Below are 20,756 nucleotides of genomic sequence, written 5' to 3' on the forward strand. Positions count from 1 at the left end.
AAACAGAGGAGAAATAAAGACATGAAGAAGAAGAAAAAAGGCATTGGTGTTATACCTAGAATTGTGCTAATGTGTCGTTCTAATTGTAAATACTCAAAATTTTGAATATTAACCATTGATTAAATAATCACTGAGAAACCCATGATGCAAATTTCTCTTTTGAGATTATTTGGTCATTGGCTGAAACCTAAGGAAGACGAACAACGACAGTGATGTCATTCTATACACTGTGGCTCTGAATACTGCTATGGGGGAGAATAGCAATTAAAAACATGCTTTAGGCTTAGCAGTTGAAAAACAAACAAACAAACCGGTGACGACTTGAGAAGAGAAAGACTATCAAACAAAACTTTACAAGGTGATGGATAAAGTGAAGAAGCAAAGAATAAAGCTTAGGAGTAGAAAAAAATAAAGTTATGTACAAATTAAGCATACATCTTTTACATGGGGGAGAAAAGTAAAGTCGAGGAACGGGCAGGTGAGAGTTATATATTTCCTCTGCAGGTGCAGCTCAGGTTCAAGCGTGCCTGCAAGCGGTTAGTTCTACTCACTGTCGGAAGGTTTGCTATCGCTTAGGAAGGGTTGCTGTTCCATGATGTCCATTGGGATTTTAATACTGGGAACCTTTTCTGAGTATGGGCAGTCAGACTGTGAAAGAAATGTAGAACTCTTTTTAGAATGCTTTGGTGACTCGTCATCTTGTCATTTCCTACGATTCAGTATTCTCCATATTATCATTTGCATAGGTGTAAGGTGAGAACTCCGATTTCCACTCGGCTAACTTTTGCAATTCCTCTTTACGTTTATTCTCTCTTCTGCATGAATGGGAACTGAGTAAGTTTAAGGGAGAACCACATCAAAGGTTGCTACCACTTCCTTGTACAGCATTCTACAAGATCCCAACCTGCAAACAAGGGTTATTGTACATGTGAGACAAATTACCTCACTGTGCAGACAGATTAAACCTAGGAGTTTTCCCAAACTATAATATGGCCTTGAAGCTCTTGTTTCTTTAGTTCTTCTAGTCTGTCTCTAGGGGGAAAAAAAATGACCCATTTTATTTCCTACTAAAACAAGTAGAAGACTATTTTAACATCCACTACTATGAGCTGACTACGAGACCTTAGTCTTCCCTCGCTTACTTTAATATGCTAGCTCAGATACTATTTTGCAATGAAGAGTTCACTTTAATTTGCTTGTACCAAAGATGTTTGAAAATAGAAGACAAAATAATCGAAGAAAATAAAACCAAAAGGAAGTGTCTGTCATGGCCAGATAAGCAGAGAATCACAACTGGATTAAAAATGATAAAAACCAAGCCCGGCACTGGCGGCTCACGCCTGTACTCCGAGCTACTCGGGAGGCTGAGATCTGAGGAGCTCCATTTAAAGCCACCTGGGGCAGAAAAGTCTGGGAGACTCTTATCTCCAACTGACCACCAGAAAACTGGAAGTGGCGCTGCGGCTCAAGTGGTAGAGCACTGGCTTTGAGCTGAAGAGCCCAGGGACAGCGCCCAGACCCACAGTTCATGCATGACCGTCAAAAAATAATAATAATAAAAAAGGTAAAACCAGGTAGGTGAACATGGAGTTAAAGCACAGGTCACCTAATTGAACGAGTCGCAGCTTTCCACAGGACTAGGACTTAGCATTGTGAATGCGGACTTACAGGATCTCATTAATATCTTAGCTGAAAGAACCAGGGAGACAATTTTTAGTTGAAAGATTAAAAAAAAGAACTAGCGGATTGGGGGTGTCGCTCAGGTATAAAATACATGCCCAGCTTGCCCCACGCCCTGGGTTTAATCCTCAGTACCACAAAAGGGAAAAGGAAAGGAAAAAAGAAGACTAGGGTCAGAAAATAAGTTTTGACGCTGAACGTGCCTTTCTGATCAATTTAAAGAGGATGATAAGGTCCTGCAGTGCTGAGACACTGGCTCTAAAGTGGCAAAACATAAATAAATAATTAGGTGCCGCATGGACTTTCTCCTTTGTGGCAATGTTAAAAAATAAGTTTTATTTCAAATGTTTCCCAAAATATGTCCTTCAAAACGGACAAGCCGGCAAGTGACCCCAACGCCATGCTACGATCAGAAAAACAACAGAAGAGCTACTTTCCAAATGTCGAGTCCTCAGAGAAGGGGCTCACTGCCTGGGGCTTACTGCACAGACCTACTCCGTTTGGATAAATGCATTGTGAAGGAACTCATGTATGGGTTTATTTGGGGCTTTGGCCCCGGTGCAACGCAGAGAAAAGTAGTAATATCATACACTGTTGTCAAGAAATCTATTGGCAATATAGGGTCAGAAAATGGTCAATATTCACAAAGCAAGAGCAATATTTTGATAAAATATGGCTTGTTGAAATTACTAAGAATTTAAAAACCATTTCTAGAGCTCGTTTAAGCCATTTTTATCTGTCACTGGAAAGCAGAGAGCTTTACCATTTACAGTTGCGTAAATTTAGAAAAATTATTTACATAAGTGACACATCATATATTGTATGTATATGATATCAATATGACGTTGCCAATAGCAGTGTACTTAAAACATTCTCCAAAGATGATATTTTATTTTTAATGCTCCACTGTTCTCATACATTGATAAGCTGAATTGAAACAGTTCTGTACAACTACTTAAAGATAATTTTAAAAATTAAAGATGATTCTATAATACAGCTTCACATACATTTTAAGTTTTGTGTTATGGACATATACTGAAGTAACTTTTAAAAATTCCAGATGAAATACTGCCTTAATCATCTTAATATTTCAGGCAAGTCGTTTTCCTTGTCTTCAATGGTTCATAGATTTGTTTCAATCTTTGACTTCTATTCAATGTACAAGCATATCATTCTTCTTAATGCCACATGCTAATCTCTGTTGCAGCTTAAATACATTCTCTTCTTTTATGTCATCATTAGAAACAGAAAATCTATATACCTGCTCTCACTAAGGATGGATGATGATGGTCCTAAAAGCTCCCTCAGTCCCTTTTTCTCCTTAGCTAAATGTGCTATGTATGTTTTGTCTTTTCCTGGTGGATTAATTTATCTGAAATCCAATTCTGTCTGTTGCCTTTCATTATGCCATGTCTAAGTTCTACAAAAAGGATACAATCAGACAGTCCAGTCAGCTGGAAATAGGTAAACAGGTAGAGAGGCTTGGATTAGAGTTGGGCTTCACTGTGTATGGTTGTGCACACTTACAAAGTTTACTTAAATATACGTATTAAATGCCACATCATATACTGCATATACATACAACTTTATCTGTCAATAACACCTGAGTAAGGCTGAAATTTTAATTTTTGAAAAATTGAAAATGTTAGCATTTCTCAGTTTAAATTTCCTCGTCTGTAAAATGAGGACACAAGTACATCCTTTATGCAAAGATCTGCTATGATCACTCAGCACAATGTATGCATAACTAAAGTTATCAGGTATAGAACAGGCACTAAGAGTTAACTAAATCCCTTTGTAGAATGGGTAAACACACAAAAATTGAGTTGTGACACTATACTGTATGAAATCAAGAAAAAAAAATCACATGGAAAGTCTCATTTTGGCTATTGTTTTCAAGTGCTACCGGGATAAGTTGTGCGTATGTGCATGCAAGCCTTTGTTAAAGCAAAACCACTCCCAGCTTTTCTTCTCTTGGGATTCATTACAGATCCCTACCAGAGCATCTGTACTTCTGCGACATGGACTTCCAAAGAAAAAAATAGCAATAATTTCATTTCTTAACTTAATCAGCTAGTTACAGAAGACCATCTGGTCTGTGACACTGACCATATAATTAGGTAAAAAGACCCCAAACTCCAATTCCCTTTCCTTTTTTATTTTTTTGAAGACTTTTGGAAAGATAATTGCAAATCGTTTTAGTGTACGCGCACTGCTAGTGTAATATACCAGCACAGGACTTCGGTGAGAGCTTCTTCAAATAAACCTCCTGTGATACCCATCCACAGTAGGCTTAAAATTGCAGAAAATTGAGTTACCAGCTGAAATATGAATCCTAGGATATCAATCACAAGCCAACTACATTTTATGGCATTAGTGAGCTAATTTCCCTTCCATCAATGGGGCCGGAGTTCTTTAAATGTGGGATGTTTCTTTGTAGAAGTCATGATGTCATTATTAGTATATTAATGGTTACAGCAAGCCTTTAGGAAAAAGTGAGAAAACGCTAGGCAAATGGAGGTGGAATGAGGGACACTGAGACGAGGCCAAATAACCCTTCTGAGGACCCAGCCCTCTGCCGCTCATCGGGTCTACGCAGTTTATTTACTTTCGACACTTGTGTCTTTGACTGGCTTACTCTGGGATTTGGGAAAATTCCTTACATCATCATTGTCGCTGTCCAAACTTCCCTTCTTCTTTTTCTTCTTCTTCTCATCTTCCTTCTTTTTCTTGTCCTTTTCTGGAATGACGTCATCAAGGAAGCTGAGGTCATGCTGGGAGAAAAGGTAGTCCATACCTTTTCTGACAGCTACAAGAGCCAAAATCTAGAAGGGGTGGGGGGAAGGAAAGATGAAAAGAAGCCATGTCAAATGAAGTCATACGAAGTGGCGGCACTTCCCTGTCTGAGCAGCAGAAAACCCATTTAGCACAAGGCAGAACTCCTGCTTGGAAACGGGCTTCCAGCAAGGCAGACCACAATCACTTCTTCACAGAGGTTGTTCCATGAAATTCTCAGGCGAAACTCACTAGCAATGTGCTATACACTTGACCTTCCCTGAGCATTCTTGGTGTGCAAAACAGTGACACTATCGCCGCCATTTTACTCAAGAGTTCATGGGGACGCGAGGACACACAGTGACTCTCACGAAGCCTGTATTTGAACTCAGGCGAGCATGGCTGTTAAGGCCGTCTTGATTCTCATAGGCGTGGAAACTTGAATCATGACCTCTCAAAGTGATGAGGTAAAAGCCAGAAAGTGCTGGAATCATACCTACAAGACTGAGGGCTTGCACATCTCAATAACACAAGATATGGCTAGAACCTCGTGGACAGGTTAGCGAACAAAAAGCTTACCATGACCGGAAAAATGATAGCAGCCACTGTTGACTTGAGGACCCAGAGCAAGGCCAGACATAACACCTGCAGGAAGGTGAAGAGGTGGACGCGGCGCAGGGGCACGTGGCGCAGGTAGATAAAGTCCGGCTGGTGCTTCAGGGGCATCAGGAGCAACTTCAGGCGATCCATGAACTAGGTAGGAAAGGGGAAGAGACTCCAATGAGAGGACTTCAAACGCGGGCGCATCGTCTTTTCCACCCCGTCTAACCACGAGTGACGTTCATTTGGCAACTTAGGCAAACAGCGCCCCTTTCAACGGGCAAAGCTCTGCAAAGAGGGCGCAGAAACGTACACCGTTCAAGGAGAGATCGCAGTGCAAGTCTTCGAATTTTTCCTGTTTTTCTTCCCAGAAATGGGATCTGGATACGTGAGCTACAGTGGTCATCCAAGACTGAGGTCACACGCGAAGACATCGACTCTAGCTGTTCCCTTCCTCATTTCCCTTTCTACTCTCCCAGTCTTCGTGGAGGAGGGTTTTGGGCCTCTTAGCCATGGCATGCTGAAACAAGGCTCCTCAGGGGCTCCGCTGCCTCACCTGGGAGCAGGGATGATCTGTGCTTCACACATGTTTCAAGGAGACATGGGAATGCACCGACATTCCCCTAAGAGTCCACATTATTTACGGGACAGAGCTTTAACACACCCAGCAATGTAGCACCATGTCTTTTCAGGAAATAGACACATGACTATTCCAGTGAGGCAAGTAGATACGGACAGCGAGATGTGTGAATGGAAGAGGGGCCAGTGCCCAGGCGTGTGTAAACACATGTTGAAACAGCGGCGGGGAATCTATGTGCCCAGGCATTGCACTACAAAGACTGACTGCTGGGCTGACTGGGATGGTGGTGCCTACGACGAGAACTAAGAACACGTCAGAGGGTGTTCAGTGGCAGATACTTGGTAACTGTTTGTTGGGTTGAGTAGCTATAACAGCTTGGAGATCATATCTCTATTTTCTTTTTGAAGGAAGAGGAGAAATGTAAACTACAATATTACATTAATTTCCTGCTTAAACAGTTTTCTTCCTCCCCTTAGAGATATTTTTGACTGATGGGACGTTTCTCATTTATAATGACTAGGCTATAAAATCTCTTGCTGAATCAATCTTGCTAAAAGGGCCTAAAAAGAGAAAGAATCAAGGGTAAAGCAAATAAATGAGAAAAGCATCAGGAATAATATCGCAGAATTGAAGAAATTCATTAGCTGTCCCTTTAGGATGGTTTTTCTCCTCTATTGTTATGGAATGGCTGGTTCTTTTCTTCTCTTTAATAGACATCTATGAGGTTCCAATCACTATTGTTAAAGCTACTGGAATACACAAAATCAGACCTCTAGACCAGGTTATGAAAGGAAAACAATCAGTTTGGGGCCCCCATGAGACTCATGGTTTTCCATTCAGGAGAATAAAAAATTATTAACAAGGTTAGAAAAACTAAAATACCTTTACAAATTTACATGTCACTGAAGTTACATGGGCACAAATAAACTCACATTCATACTCAACTAGCACATTCTGTGGAAAAATCACTCTGTATTTTCCAACAAATATCCTAAGAACTTGACCCAATGAACTGAAACAGGGAAAAGTAAAGTAGCCATTTCTCTTTTGGGGGTCTGACCACTTGCCCAGCTCTATCTTTCTTTGAAACAACGTTAATCTAAATTCAATAAGTGGAATCAAGGACTATTTTGAGTTCAAACAAATTCTTATGATGTTCACAGAACATGCCGTCTTTTCCCATTAAAACATTACTGAGTGCTAAATAAGGCCACAATTAACAAGGTGCCAGAAAACAGCAGCAGAACTTCCAGTTTCCTGGTGCCAATTAAATTAAATCTCAACTGAAAGACAGAGTCCCTTACAAAGCCTTCTCTAATGATTTTTTTTTTTAAGTGGGCCAGTTTTACCAAAGTTGTGAATAGCTCAAGTTGTTTTTTGTTTTTGTTTTTTTCATGACAACAGTACATAATACACATTGGCTTTAACCGAAATAAAACATTGGATCAACGTGCTCAGCCATGTGGAATGGACATGAAGAAAGAGGAGCTGGTTGTTAACACAGGGCTAAGGGAGGTGGGTACATACTATCGCGAAGAGCACACTGAAGAAGTGAGATGTTCCTCTTGAGATGAAGGGGGAAGAGGAGGAGGGGAACAAAGGCAGGATGAAAGGCAGAAAGGAGACTGACAGGCAGAGAAAGAGGAATAAAGAAGAGCTGTTCCTTTTGACATCTTGCAAGAATGAGTATTTGTGATAATATGTCGTTGACTGGATCAGAAAAGCAAGTGCAAGGCAGGGAAAGTAGAACACAGATGTTGGTGGAAAGAGTCCGTGGTCAACGATTAGCACTTTCCTTTAAAGATCTATTCCTAGGCTACTCTTACAAGCACACAAGATCCACGTGACTCTGGAGAACATACCTGCACTCCGTTCAGTGAGGCCACTCCCATGTAGAGGAACACACCATACAGTACAGGCATGGGGATGAACTGGAAAGGAAAACAGAGTGGACAAAGGTTAACAACATCCATAATGAAACACGAAAGGGAAGCAATAGCTTCAGTAAAGGCTCACTCTTCACCTTAACGGGAAGGACCAATTAACAGTACCGCTAATCCGAGTCTTTTTGTCACCGATTGAAAAACTTCTAAACTTGGTAGAAATAAATGGAAGAAAATGAAGGGGAGTTCCAATCACCATTTCATGATGGCTTCTTTTTTAGCAAACTACATAACCTCAATAATAACTTTTTTTTAGCTAATGGAGGGGGGAGGTGGTGTTTTTTCCTTTGGTCTTCACTGCATACACTGGAACCCAGATGCTAGAGTGAACTGGGACACAGGGACAGAGGAGGGAGTCGTTTTCCCCTTGAGACCAAGATCCCTTCATGAGAGTCTGCGGATTTCACTCCTTTAGAATTTTTGTCAAATGATCTATCAGCGTGGCGTGTGAAGGTCGCCTTCAATAAAATAAGTATTAACAACTGTCTTCTTTCTTTCCAGGAACATTAAGAGGACAAACGACTGAGAACCCTTTTCTTTTTAAGCAGGGAACATCTGGAAGCAATCAATTACACACATGAATTAATGTGCATCTCTTAAAACTGAATTAATACATTTCATGCATTATTTAGCCAAAAAAAAAGTCACTTGCATTAATATGAGGTGCTTTAATAATGAGGCGTTCTAATGTGATGTGTGTAAATTTTATCGATTTCTAGAGCACTGAAATGTAAGCAAATCAAGCATAGTTCTAATTCTGGAAATCATTCATCTGGACAACAAAAGGTATCAACTTTGGATTTTTTGAGAAGAAGTTCAAGCAATTTCCGGATTTTTTCAAAGCTAAAATTCTAAAGCCTTAGCTCCCTGCAGGCCAGCCTCCCCCCACACAAAGCCACGGTGGCCAGAAAGCACAGGACGGCCTTTCAGTCATTTTGGAAACAAAAAAAAAATCCCTGCTTATGTCTTCTCGTGATTCCCCAAAGCAGTTCCGACGCCGAGACCCTTTGCCTGCCACTAGAGAATGCTGCTTTGACGGTCTCCAGTTGTCACTGCCGGTCACAAGAGGAGCTACGCTTACGTGCAAACACATAGAGTTCTGTAAAACACCAGCCATTTCTTCTAAAAAGATTAATCTAGATCTTGAGCTCAGAAGAAGGAAGAGATGACCGGATGGGAGGGGGTCAGAAGGACGGCAAGGGTACTGTCCTGCCCCAAAGTCACCACCAAGTCACAGAGAGGGAGGCCCATCCGCCGGCTCCCGCCACCTGAGCGTGGTAGGACGTTAAGCCTCCGTTTCTTTTAGAATGTGGGTGTTTTCCATTCCTTACAAGTCTTATACATTTGCCTTACATCTTAGCTTCTTGCACTGATCAGTTCTTATATTTATCACAAGTAAAGATGAAACTGGCAGAGGGACCTTTTTATTGCTTTGACCCATTTTTTGTTTTGCTTTTGTTTTTAGGCATCTTCTCCATCTCATGAGTGTGAGGTGATTCCTTTGTTACCATTTTATTGCTAATTCTAGGGGTAAAGGTACAAAAGTAGCCTGATAAAAGAGCAGTACAGGGCCTTCATGAAAAACTTGCTGGAATTTTTAATAGTAGTTACTTTTCATTTGCAGATTTTCCTTTTTTTAGCTCGAGAGAGTCAGAAAGAGTTAAGCTCTGGCCTTATAATCACCCTTTGCCAAACTTAGCTAAATATTTCTTCCAGAGTACTTTTAATAGCAAAGTGAAGGAGAGTTATACACTGGGACTTAGCTCTAGTCTCTGAATTTATGAATATAGATTTTTAACCAGTCATCTACCACAAAATGAAACCAGACAGTACTGCTAACACAGAACGGCATGTGGTATGGGCAAAGAAATAGGTAAAAGAATATTAAAAGAAAGAACTGGCTGGGAATATGGCCTAGTGGCAAGAGTGCTTGCCTAGCATGCATGAAGCCCTGGGTTTGACTCCTTGGAACCACATATATAGAAAAAGCCAGAAGTGGCGCTGTGGCTCAAGTGGCAGACCGCTAGCCTTGAGCAAAAAGAAGCCAGGGACAGTGCTCAGGCCCTGGGTTCAAGCCCCATGACTGGCAGAAAAACAAACAAACAAAGAAAAGCAACTATATAACTTGATGAGAAGGAAATAGTAACTATACAGAAGGCTATTAAATTCTGTTTTAGTCCACTTTTATGTGATGCCCCTTTGTATAAGATTTGCATATTCACCATAATTGTACAATATCTCAGTAAAAACCTTCCCGTCGGGAATGTATAATGAGATTTGACAAAATTACTGGATTAAAGGGTATTTTTTAAAACGGAACTTGGCTTATAAGTCACCAGAAGGTCAATCTTTAAAAATTAATCACACTGGAATCACTCATCAAAGCAGACACTTTTTAAAGGAAGGAAAAGAAGCATGTGCTTTTAAAGGAAAGGATCTCACCTTTAGTTTAACCAGGATAATATGCTGTGATAGTAGGTAGAGATTTTTAAAAAGCAAACATAACACAGGTATCCAATTTGATAAGCACACCAAAAATCGTGAAATATAAAATTCTACAAGGACAAGAATTTAATCAACCATACCCAGAAAGCCAAGAAGCATCATTAGCAAACAGTATTATAGCCTTTTAAACACTAAAAATGAAAAAAAGTAACTGATACTAAAACCAGATAAAATTATGAAATTGAGATAAAAATCAAAGTGAGTTGTTTTTTTTTTTTTGTTTTTTTTTTTTTTGGCCAGTCCTGGGGTTTGGACTCAGGGCCTGAGCACTGTCCCTGGCTTCTTTTTGCTCAAGGCTAGCACTCTGCCACTTGAGCCACAGCGCCACTTCTGGCCATTTTCTGTATATGTGGTGCTGGGTTCAATTACCCAGGGCCTCATGTATAGGAGGCAAGCACTCTTGCCACTAGGCCATATCCCCAGCCCCAAAGTGAGTTTTAACATATTCATATGATATCAGTAAAATTTCAAATTCTGGTAAATGTAAAATTGTCTTTCTCATTTGTATTTCTCTTCAGGAGTGGTAGACCATTCTAAGAAAGAAAAAAATGTGAAAAAGGTAAGATTAATAATATGAAGAGACTGTAGTTGTATCCAACTCAGAAATTTAGGACAGAATTGAGACTTCCTACCAAGAATATGGTGTGTGTGTGTGTGTGTGTGTGTGTGTGTGTGTGTGTGTGAGAGAGAGAGAGAGAGAGAAAGAGACAGAGAGACAGAGAGACAGAGAGACAGAGAGGGGGAGGGAGGGAGGGAGGGAGGGAGAGAGGGGAGGAGGGAGGGAGGGACGGAGGGAAGGAGGGAGGGAGGGAAACCCAGAGTCAAGTCCTGATTATGAACGTGGACACAGAAGAATTCAAGCTACCAGCTACGAACTTGGAGATATATTAAGTCCTCATATCCTCAGCCTTCCTCTCTAGAAAGCGTCTATCATAAAGGTAACACAGCAGAAAACGCCTGGTCCAGAACAGGGCTCGGAATAGATGCTCAGTCAGTGTGAAATGTGATGATGTCATCACTAACAAGAGTATCTTGACTGGCAAGTCCATCGGCCCCCTCAGGAATGGGGGTGAGGAATGGCTGGGGTACGAGCCAGAAGGGTTGCTGAGAGGTCAGCTCTGACGCTTTGTTTCACTTAAGCCCCACTATATTGCCCTTTCAGCTATAACAACTGTTTTCAGTGGTGCATTATTAAAAGAATATCCTAATTCCCTTAAGCCTTAAAAACCTAAGCTGATAAAGAAGCTGCTGACATGGAACCCTGTCCCGAATCGTGAAGGAAACTGGACCGAGGCTGGATGGGGAAGTTTGTGAAAACGCTCCCCGTACTTTCACATGAGAGATTTCCAAACTAGATCAAAGAAGCTGAGAAAGATCATCTCGTGGGAAAATAAAATAAATGAGTTCTTTGAGGGCAAGGATCGGGTTTTATTTTTTAAAAGGGGGCAAACCATGAAGGTTATGAAATTGGCTTTGGTGCTGGAACTGTCTGAATTCAAGTCTTGGCTCTACCACTTAAGAACTCTGTGACCTGGTCAGTCAGTTATTCATCATTTCTCCAATCTGTAAATGAAGATAATTGTTACTATCTTTTTGGTAGATATCACTGGGGAACTACTTCTTAAAAAATATATATATACATATATGTATACATGTCTATACATGGATAGATATGTATATATGTGTGCATACCTATATCTATATCTGTGTTGATTCCATCATCTGATACCAAATTCAATAAACAATGGTTACTAATGTTGGGCGATAACCCTATCATCACCATCATCACCATCATCACCATCATCACCATCACCACCACCACCACCACCACCACAGTAACTTCTTTATTTTCCTGGTACTGAAGAGAGAGGTTGAGCTCAACAGCAATCTGTTCAGCACAAATTAAATGCTATGAGCTACACTCGAGAAAGCTCAACCAATCTTAAAAGATAAATTCTAGCCACTCTTCATGTTCGAGATAAACGAGTAAAGGCCACAGAAGTAGCGGTGAATCTTATTTGATACTTATTTTGGAGTCTTGCTAGGAAGATGGGGGAGTAAGCTCAGGGATCTGCCGTTCCTCTTCTTTTCCTGCCCGGTAGTCACTGCTAACCTCCCCAGATGAGCTGCTCACAGTCACGGGGACCGTTTCCACCGCGGACTCCATAGTTCAGCATGGGAAGCCAGTGATCGCTGCTTCCCAGCAGTTCAGTCCTGAATCAGCCATGCGGATTCGTCTCTTTGAGGCCTGTGTGACTGTCACTGGTTAGGGTCAAGGGCTATCCTCGTGAACTCAGAGCTGGCACACTGTAATTCCTTACATTCCTCCACATGAAAGGCGGATTTCAGCACAGAGATCAAAACCAGGGTCATAAACTTCATGTTCAAAGTAAGCTTGCTTAAGCAGGCAGGGAGAAGAACTACCTCCACGGCTGGATGCATGGGAGGAAACCGCCCCGCTCGTGGGAGACCATTAAAGCTGTCTGGAGGAAGAGGAGGAAGGGCAGGGACGGTGTGGGGCCATTGCCTTTGAAAAAGCAGAAACTGCACACGTCTTCATTCTTCTTCATCTGATCTAACTTTCAAAGGTGGACTCTTCAGTGCAACCATTCTCTGAACGTGTCAACGGCTGCTTTTAAAAACGCACAGATGGGCTGGGGATATAGCCTAGTGGCAAGAGTGCCTGCCTCGGATACACGAGGCCCTAGGTTCAATTCCCCAGTACCACATATACAGAAAACGGCCAGAAGTGGCGCTGTGGCTCAAGTGGCAGAGTGCTAGCCTTGAGCGGGAAGAAGCCAGGGACAGTGCTCAGGCCCTGAGTCCAAGGCCCAGGACTGGCCAAAAAAAAAAAAAAAACGCACAGAGTCCCAAGAAGGAACACAGTTCCCTCCTCTCGGGCGGCCTCCGACATTACTTTGAGCGAATTCTGATGTTCATGATGGATCTTGATTTTTCCCTAGATGTAATTTACAGGTTTAGGTAAAACTGCACCTTCAACATCTGCTTCTTCCCGGATGGACTGACTTTTCAAATGAGCTAACAAGGGATTTCTGATGAATGCATATAATTCACCAACATTCAGTAGTAAGAAGGGCACCGGGTCTGCGGCCAGCTGCCTTTCTCAGGAGGCATGATGGAACGAACAACCTGGCTCATTGAAGTAAGGCATCTCAACTGCCGAGGCTACTTTATTCTTGCTATTTTTAGATGCAGGCTTTTCAGAATACATTGTGAGCAATACTGCCAAAGCAGTTTATTTCCTTATTACTATCTCCTTCATAGATATCACTGGGGACTATTTTTTAAATACATACATATATGTGTATATATACATATATACACACACACACACATCGATACATGTATATGCACATATACATGCAAAATCTTGTTTAAAATGTTTCCTTTGTCATGGATACATTCAATGACCCTTCAGGGCCATCACAGTCATGAATGCCAGCATGGAAGGAGGGTGAGCTTGGTCACACTGGCCAAGGCCTGACAGGGAAAAGCAAGCTGGTGCGAGCGGATCCCGGCTCTCTATCTCCTCTCTCTCTATTCTATAATCTCCTCCTCTTGATACAAAGGAGGAAAGGGGCTGAAGAGCAGAAGGCTTCTCCTCTTTTACTCCTCTGCATCCATACGCAGGTACACGATGAGAACACAGGAAGAGCCGTTACCAGAATATGAGTGAGTTTTGCGAATCTTCCTGAAAGTTACGACTTACATCTGAATATCACCTTTACAACGGCAATGAAAAAAGCCCTTCACATAGTGTTTCTATTTACGTAGGAAGACATCTATCACATTACCCAGACCGATGTGTTGACTCCTAACTTTCCCAAACGTTCTACCATATGATTTTTCTTTCTCACAAAGCTCTTCCAATTAGGAATTTGAAATTTGACTCGCATTTCCCTCATAATGATTACTAGGCTTCCTAGTTCAAACAACACAAGTAGCACAGCAATGATTTAAAATAGGTGGAAATTTCAAAATGAGCATGCTGAATCCTTCATGGTATGCAGAGCCCAAGAGAAGAGGAGAAGGATTCAGGGACAAGAAGGACGGTAGTGGAAGAAATGATGGCCGGCCGGGCAGGGGAGCGGCCAGTACCTGGGCAGAGGGGATGGAGATTAGTCAAGGTAAATTGCAAGAACACTTCCCCCGTGGCGCGGAAGGATTGGATACCAGCAATTCTCTGTGGCTCAACCAAACAAGTGTGAGAATAAAAATGAGGGCTAGCATCCAGCGGTTAGTAATCACGATAAACATTCCTTAAAGTCCTCTTTCAACCTGACTTCTGCTTCTGAGTTAAAAGAATCTTAGAAATCTTTCACCCTTCCCGTGTGCAGTTATTTATCCATGCTTTGAGAAAGAGGAAGGGGCAAGCATTTCCCATATTTACCTTCAAGATGGGCGCCATGAAGACGGACAGGCCAGTCAGAATAAACACAAGGGTTCCAGTAACCCTCTGTTCCCTGAAACCAAATCAAAAGATTACTACCGATCCATCTTGTCTTAGAAAACATGCTCTGGTCTTTTTACCTTAAAAAAAAAAAACACAAAACTCTACATTGACCAAATCGATATTTGGCTAGACCAGCCACGGTGTTTAGCCCATAATGAATATATACCTCAGCAACATTGCATGACTCCAACGGTAGTTATAAATAATTTTCTTGAATATTACAATATGTGATTTGAGTTCATGAACAAAGAACTGATTTGTTGGCGCTTGGCTCTTTTAAAAAAAAAATCAAGAAAACGGGCACTTGCTCTTGGTCCATCAATTAGGGGTCTACTTGAAGGACTTCTTTTTTAAACAACTGATCCCATTGTGCAATTATACCTTCTTTCACAGGAGACAGATGTTACATTGTCCCACATTCTAATTAACAACCAGCTCAGAGAAATTTCATTGGGTGCAATAAATCACACCAGTCTCATTTTCAAATCTACAACAACAAAAGTACATTCTAACAAATATAGTTCCCACCCAACATCCCCTCTCTCACCTCCCCCCAAGAAAGAATCGCCCACTGTTGGGGCGTGGGAGATGATACCCTGTGAGCTGTGCCGAGCACTTAGGACCAGGGTTTGTTGCAAAACAATTTTTTTTTTTTTTGCCAGTCCTGGGGCTTGGACTCAGGGCCTGAGCACTGTCCCTGGCTTCTTTGTGCTCAAGGCTAGCACTCTGCCACTTGAGCCACAGCGCCCCTTCTTGCCGTTTTCTAGATATGTGGTGCTGGGGAATCGAACCCAGGGCTTCATGTATACGAGGCAAGCGCTCTCTACCACTAGGCCACATTCCCAGCCCGCCAAACAAAATTTTTAAAAAGCCCCACTCGGTGCAGCCTTTATAAAAGTCTTCCGACTGTGCCCTTCATGGCTCCTCGAATTGAACAGGGGAAGATCCGAGTTGCTAGGTACTTATGGGGACAGAAAATGGACTGGAACGTAAGAATCCACTTTCTTCTTCTGAATCTTGTAGACCACGGGGCAGACCCCAGGGTCTAAGGGCCGTCAGGTGTGATGGAGATCCCGCTGTGAACTCCAGCACCGTGGCCATCTGTGTACTGAGGAAGACGAATGACCTGCTGGTATTGTTATATTGTATCACGTGATCTTTTCCTCATCAAAGGGAATTTATGTATCAGAAGAAAAGAACGACGAGAATCAAAACTCTTTATGATTATTCGGGGGGGGGGAACTTTATAGACCCTTCTGGAACAGAGACGTTAGAAATAAAAAAAAAATCCTCACCAGCCCTCCCTACTCTGGATTTGCTCCCTTCCTTGCGCTTGACAGATAGACGGTCACTGCGGATGATTTGCAGGGCCGCCCCCACCCTCCCCGCGCCACGTACCTCACTCCGAGAAACTTGGGCTGTTCTCCAGGGGCCGACGTCTCCGTCTCCATCTTCAGGCTGTCGATGTGAGCGATGGAAATGACCGTGGCGGCCACGTACCAGGGGAGAGCCATGAAGGAGCACACCACCATGAGGATAGCCACCCAGAAGAGATCCAGGTGGTAGCCAGCCCCTTTCTGCAGGGGGAGATCGGGAAACGCGTGGAGACAGGAGTTACAGCTGCGGCCACGTGGGTCCCCCATGGGAATTCACATCAGCAAAAGAAGCCCGCTCGTCGTGTTTCACAGAACTATCCGTGGAAGGTGGGCTCCTTGAGGGACCGTGGTCTCCCTCGCCTTAGTCCCTCTAGCTTGTAAACACACAGCGGCTGGCCTCCGGCAGCTGCAGTAGCAGAGTAGCAGACAGCTCCTCTACAGTCGCTCCAGATACTGCTTTAACTTAAAGTGAAGTCACTGCTTCATGTGGTACTTCTTCTTTTTTTTTTGCCAGTCCTAGGACTTGGACTCAGGGCCTGAGCACTGTCCCTGGCTTCTTTTTTTTGCTCAAGGCTAGCACTCTGCCACTTGAGCCACAGCGCCGCTTCTGGCCGTTTTCTATATATGTGGTGCTGGGGAATCGAACCCAGGGCTTCATGTATACGAGGCAAGCACTCTTGCCACTAGGCTATATCCCTAGCCCCGACATGGTACTTCTTAATGAACCTCTCTCATCCAAGATGGAAGATGATAGCTCTAGTTTGTAATCAGACTGGTGGGGATGTGTGCCTACTTTGAAGAGTACCTTGGAATTGTCCGATGAAACAGTTACTTTGTAGAAGCATACTATAGCAACTTAAATGACAGTGAACTGTTACATACTATTGGGCACAACAAAAGAAGACTTTAGTCTTTGTCACAGTGGCATTGCTTCTTATTAACACAAGCAAAATAGAAAGCTTACAAGTATGCACTCTGCCTTCTCCATGAAACTGTATTGGACACCACGCTGTTCGTGTGGATGGCATAGGTAAAGATCCCCAAACAATGCGAGAGGACATGTGGACGACCATTCCTCGCTCTTGCTAGCTGCTGCTGAAAACAATCGTTTAACAACCTCCTAGCCCTCATCAGGAACATAATGAATGCCTCCCCTTAACCAGAGAGACTAATTTCAAACAGCTCCCAGCGGTCACAGGAAACATTTACTGTCTGCAAGAGCAGACATGGAAGCCAAGTTCTAAGCTCTTTTACTCACCAAACAAATCGTGTGACATGTGTCTACAATGTTATTCTATGGTTATGTTTCTCTGCTCTACTTATGAAGAAACAGAATATCTATGCTCCCACGGGGACTGGGAGAGGGAGAGAGAGAGAGAGAGAGAGAGAGCGAGAGAGCGAGAGAGAGAGTGCATACTCCACGTTCCCAGCATGGAAGCGGCAGTACTAAGAGCCACTTGCTGAACACCTATTTTGTGGTAGGCCCTGTGTTTTATATAACAATGAGGACGATGGAATATCTGTCCTTCCAGAGAATACAGGCCAGAAAGGCCAGATGAGAAAACAAATAATATAACGTATACACAAGGCACAAAAGCAAATGTCGCCAGTTCTAATCTTGACAGTGGCCATGAGGGGGAATAGGAAGACTCCACTGAACAACTTGTGGCACAGACCCTAAAGTAGTAGATCAAGTTTTGCTTTCAGCATTTAACACAAATGTTCTGTGCACAGTAAGCACTCAATACGGATCGCAAAGGTTAATTATGCTCTTTAAAGTCTAAAAAAAAAAAAGTTCTTGTCTTCATGACCGTAAACCTGAAGGGAATTCTGTCTTCTGGAACTGGATATTATTTTGAGTACAAGGAGGAGAAGTGAAACTTTCTCTTTGAAATTCTATATGCTGAGCTAACATAGAACAAGAGTAATTAGGAATCAATCCAGAGAATCAAAGTGTAGGAGGGGAAAAGGCTGGCTTAGCAACCTAAATTTCACGGGGTGGAAGGGTAAGAACAAAGCAGAAATCAGCAGCGGTACACATACATGCCGAGACAGACTACGCACTCCTGCTAAAAGCCCACCGTGACCCTCCCAACGTGCTGATTCATGGGGACACCAAGTAACATGACCTCCAGATTAGGGGATGCGGGCTGTAAGCAAATGATACTGCACTGTGAACAGAGACTCACAGACAGACACTTGAAAATGATACCTACAAGTGCAGAGGATGCGGTTTTTAAGAATGCCTACGGGGATCTCACCACAACTCTCCGGAGGGTTTTGATGAAGGGAAGCCCTCACTTAGAGAACGGGAGATGGGTGCACGTGCTTTCAGTTGTCCATCTCACACAGCACAGTAACTTTGAGAACCACGCGGTCAACATAATAAAATCTACAGTTACAAGTAATTTATTGAATCTACCATACAGAATTAGGATGGGCTACCTAGGAACTGAAAAGGATGAAATCATGGCCTTGAGTCTAAAATCACTGTGGTCTAGAAGTAAGGATAAAGTAATGACCAAAGGTAAACACTGTGATACATCCTGTGACCAGTGACACAGATGATATAAATATCCTAAGATACGGCAGCAACAAAACCCCCCAAAAGTAAGCACGATACAAATTATATTAAGGATGAAGGAAGGTTAGACTGGGTTATTTTATTTTATGTTTCCAGGATCTTAATGGATAAAGAGGATTTTGATAAACAGCAATTATTGAAGAGGAGAAGAGCTTTCTTGTTAGAATACCTAAAAGAAACTATCAGATTTAAGGAGAAGCTGGAAAGGTCAACTGACCAGGGCACTCACTCACGTTTGGAAAGAGTCACTCTCCATCTAGGTGGAAGTCATCTGGCAGGGTTCCTTAAAGCCCGGGCTGAGGGAAAGGGACATTGCTGATGGGCGGAGGGAGTGTGGCAAGGGTGAAAGGCCAAGCAAGGAAGTTCAGAAAGGCAGACTAGTGGGTAAGAACAGAACTTGAAAGTTCTAATGCTTCCGGAAAGCGAGAAAAATGACTCAACATGGCTAAATCATTTTAAAGAAAACTAGGCATGAAATAAAAAATACCAAACCAAGGTTATAGTGACTGGAACAGAAGGAAAATAAAAATAGCGCACAATATTTTAATTAAATGATTTGAAAAAAACCACACCTTGCCTTAGGGCTTTACCACAAAGAAGTGTCGTAAAGTTGGGTGCCAGTGCTCACGCGTATAGTCCTAGCGACTTTGGAGGTGGTGATGAGCAAGATGAGGATTTGATGGTAACCTAGGCAAAAGCGGCAAGACCCCATCTCACCATTGTGTCTTCCTGTCACCCCAGCTATGCGGGAGGCTGAGACTGGGAGGCAGAAAGTTTCTAAGACACCTCATCTCAACAGAACAACTTCTGTGTGGAGGCATGGGCCTCTTATCCCAGCTACAGGGGAAGCATACGTACAAGAATGGCCATTCAGGGGGAAAAAATCAAGATCCTGTCTCAAAAATAATAACTAGAACCAAAAGGGTTGGAGGCAAAGTGCAAGTGTGCCTGTCTAGCAAGTGTAAGGCCTGAGGTCCAAACTTAAGTTCTCAGCTGCTACAATGACCCACTATGTATTTGCAGGCACCTGCTCTCAATGACTTCTCCCTCCTTCACTCCATCTCTGGCATTCTTGAAGCCATTTTCTTTGGGAGAAGTAGCTTTGGTTTTGCAGCCTACAGCTGATTCTTCCTGCCTCTGCCTGCCAGTAACTCAGGAATGACCTTGGAGAAGTCTCTGAGTCGGTGAAAGGGTTCGCTTTTGAGCCCTCTGCAGCGATAATGCAGGACATGACTAACTGAAGTGATCGCCCCACAAAGCCAAGAACCTTGGTATTCCTACACAAAGACAGAACTGCTCACTGGAGTGGAAAGGTGGATCCTGTCCCCCGCAAAAAGCAGGCAGCTAGAACCACCCACAGGGAGCCAAAGCCAATGCCACCCCAAAACACGCTGCTTCTGAGGCCACGGCGAGGGCATGGCCACCCCACAGCTTTAGGTTTCTCTTCCACACCCATTTCACAGCACACAGGGCCCTTTCCAACTTTAGACCGCGGCTCTGACCGTCATCGTCTTCAGCTCTCAATTCCTGGGTGAACAAGGCGAACCCAATGATTTCCAGAGTGAAAGAGCCTTTGACTCATGATGAAATGTCCACAAGTAACATTCCATCTCTGACAAAAGGCTGGTCCTTGTTCCATAACTATCATTATACAGCAGGATAACTTCCAAGAAGCAGTTCTAAACGTGATGGAAACTCGTTTACTAGGCACTCACATCTTATTTTAATCTCAGTTTTCTAAGGTTCTCCATGAGGTCTAGGGGAATACATTCTTCTGTATTTTACCCATCTCTAATTTGCTAAATTCTACATACTGAATGCTATCAAAAAGAATACTTAGTAAGAAAAAAAACAGAATAAGCATTTATCTCCAAAAGTACACAGTCAACCATAGATTAAATGAAAAGGAATTCCAAAATTTTGGAAATAAAAACATATTAGTGAATATCTATGTCTAGCCCTTTGATAAATTAAATCAACAGCAAAAAATCCCTTATTAATATAAAATAGACAGTGAGGACACATGCCTTCCTTGACTTGCCAAAACTGCCTAATATAATTACAGAGAACAAAGATGGTATTTTCTAAAAGATTAGTAGAAACGCTTGTCCTTCAATGAAAGTCAATTTCTCTCTTTAACTTCCTATGTTAGGTGAGAGTAAGAACTACTTACCCTCATGCTTCCTGAGAAATAACTTCCATTGAAGTTCAAGTTATTCTTTACTTTATCCTTCCACGT

The 20,756-nt window shown here is 42.5% G+C and overlaps 1 protein-coding gene across 1 annotated transcript in view; it reads right to left on the reverse strand.

Annotated features, from left to right (window-relative positions):
• Nucleotides 1-20,756, reverse strand: part of Slc4a4 (solute carrier family 4 member 4) — a 178,948-nt gene that overhangs the window by 4,228 nt on the left and 153,964 nt on the right. The window contains exons 16-21 of the mRNA XM_048364722.1: nucleotides 15,956-16,134; nucleotides 14,495-14,567; nucleotides 7,498-7,566; nucleotides 5,035-5,208; nucleotides 4,344-4,505; nucleotides 552-648 (exon numbers count right to left, since the gene is read on the reverse strand). Coding sequence (XP_048220679.1) covers nucleotides 552-648; nucleotides 4,344-4,505; nucleotides 5,035-5,208; nucleotides 7,498-7,566; nucleotides 14,495-14,567; nucleotides 15,956-16,134 — 754 coding nt within the window. The remainder of the gene's footprint in view (nucleotides 1-551; nucleotides 649-4,343; nucleotides 4,506-5,034; nucleotides 5,209-7,497; nucleotides 7,567-14,494; nucleotides 14,568-15,955; nucleotides 16,135-20,756) is intronic.

This window comes from Perognathus longimembris, chromosome 16 (genome assembly GCF_023159225.1).
Source record: "Perognathus longimembris pacificus isolate PPM17 chromosome 16, ASM2315922v1, whole genome shotgun sequence".
NCBI lineage: Eukaryota > Metazoa > Chordata > Mammalia > Rodentia > Heteromyidae > Perognathus > Perognathus longimembris.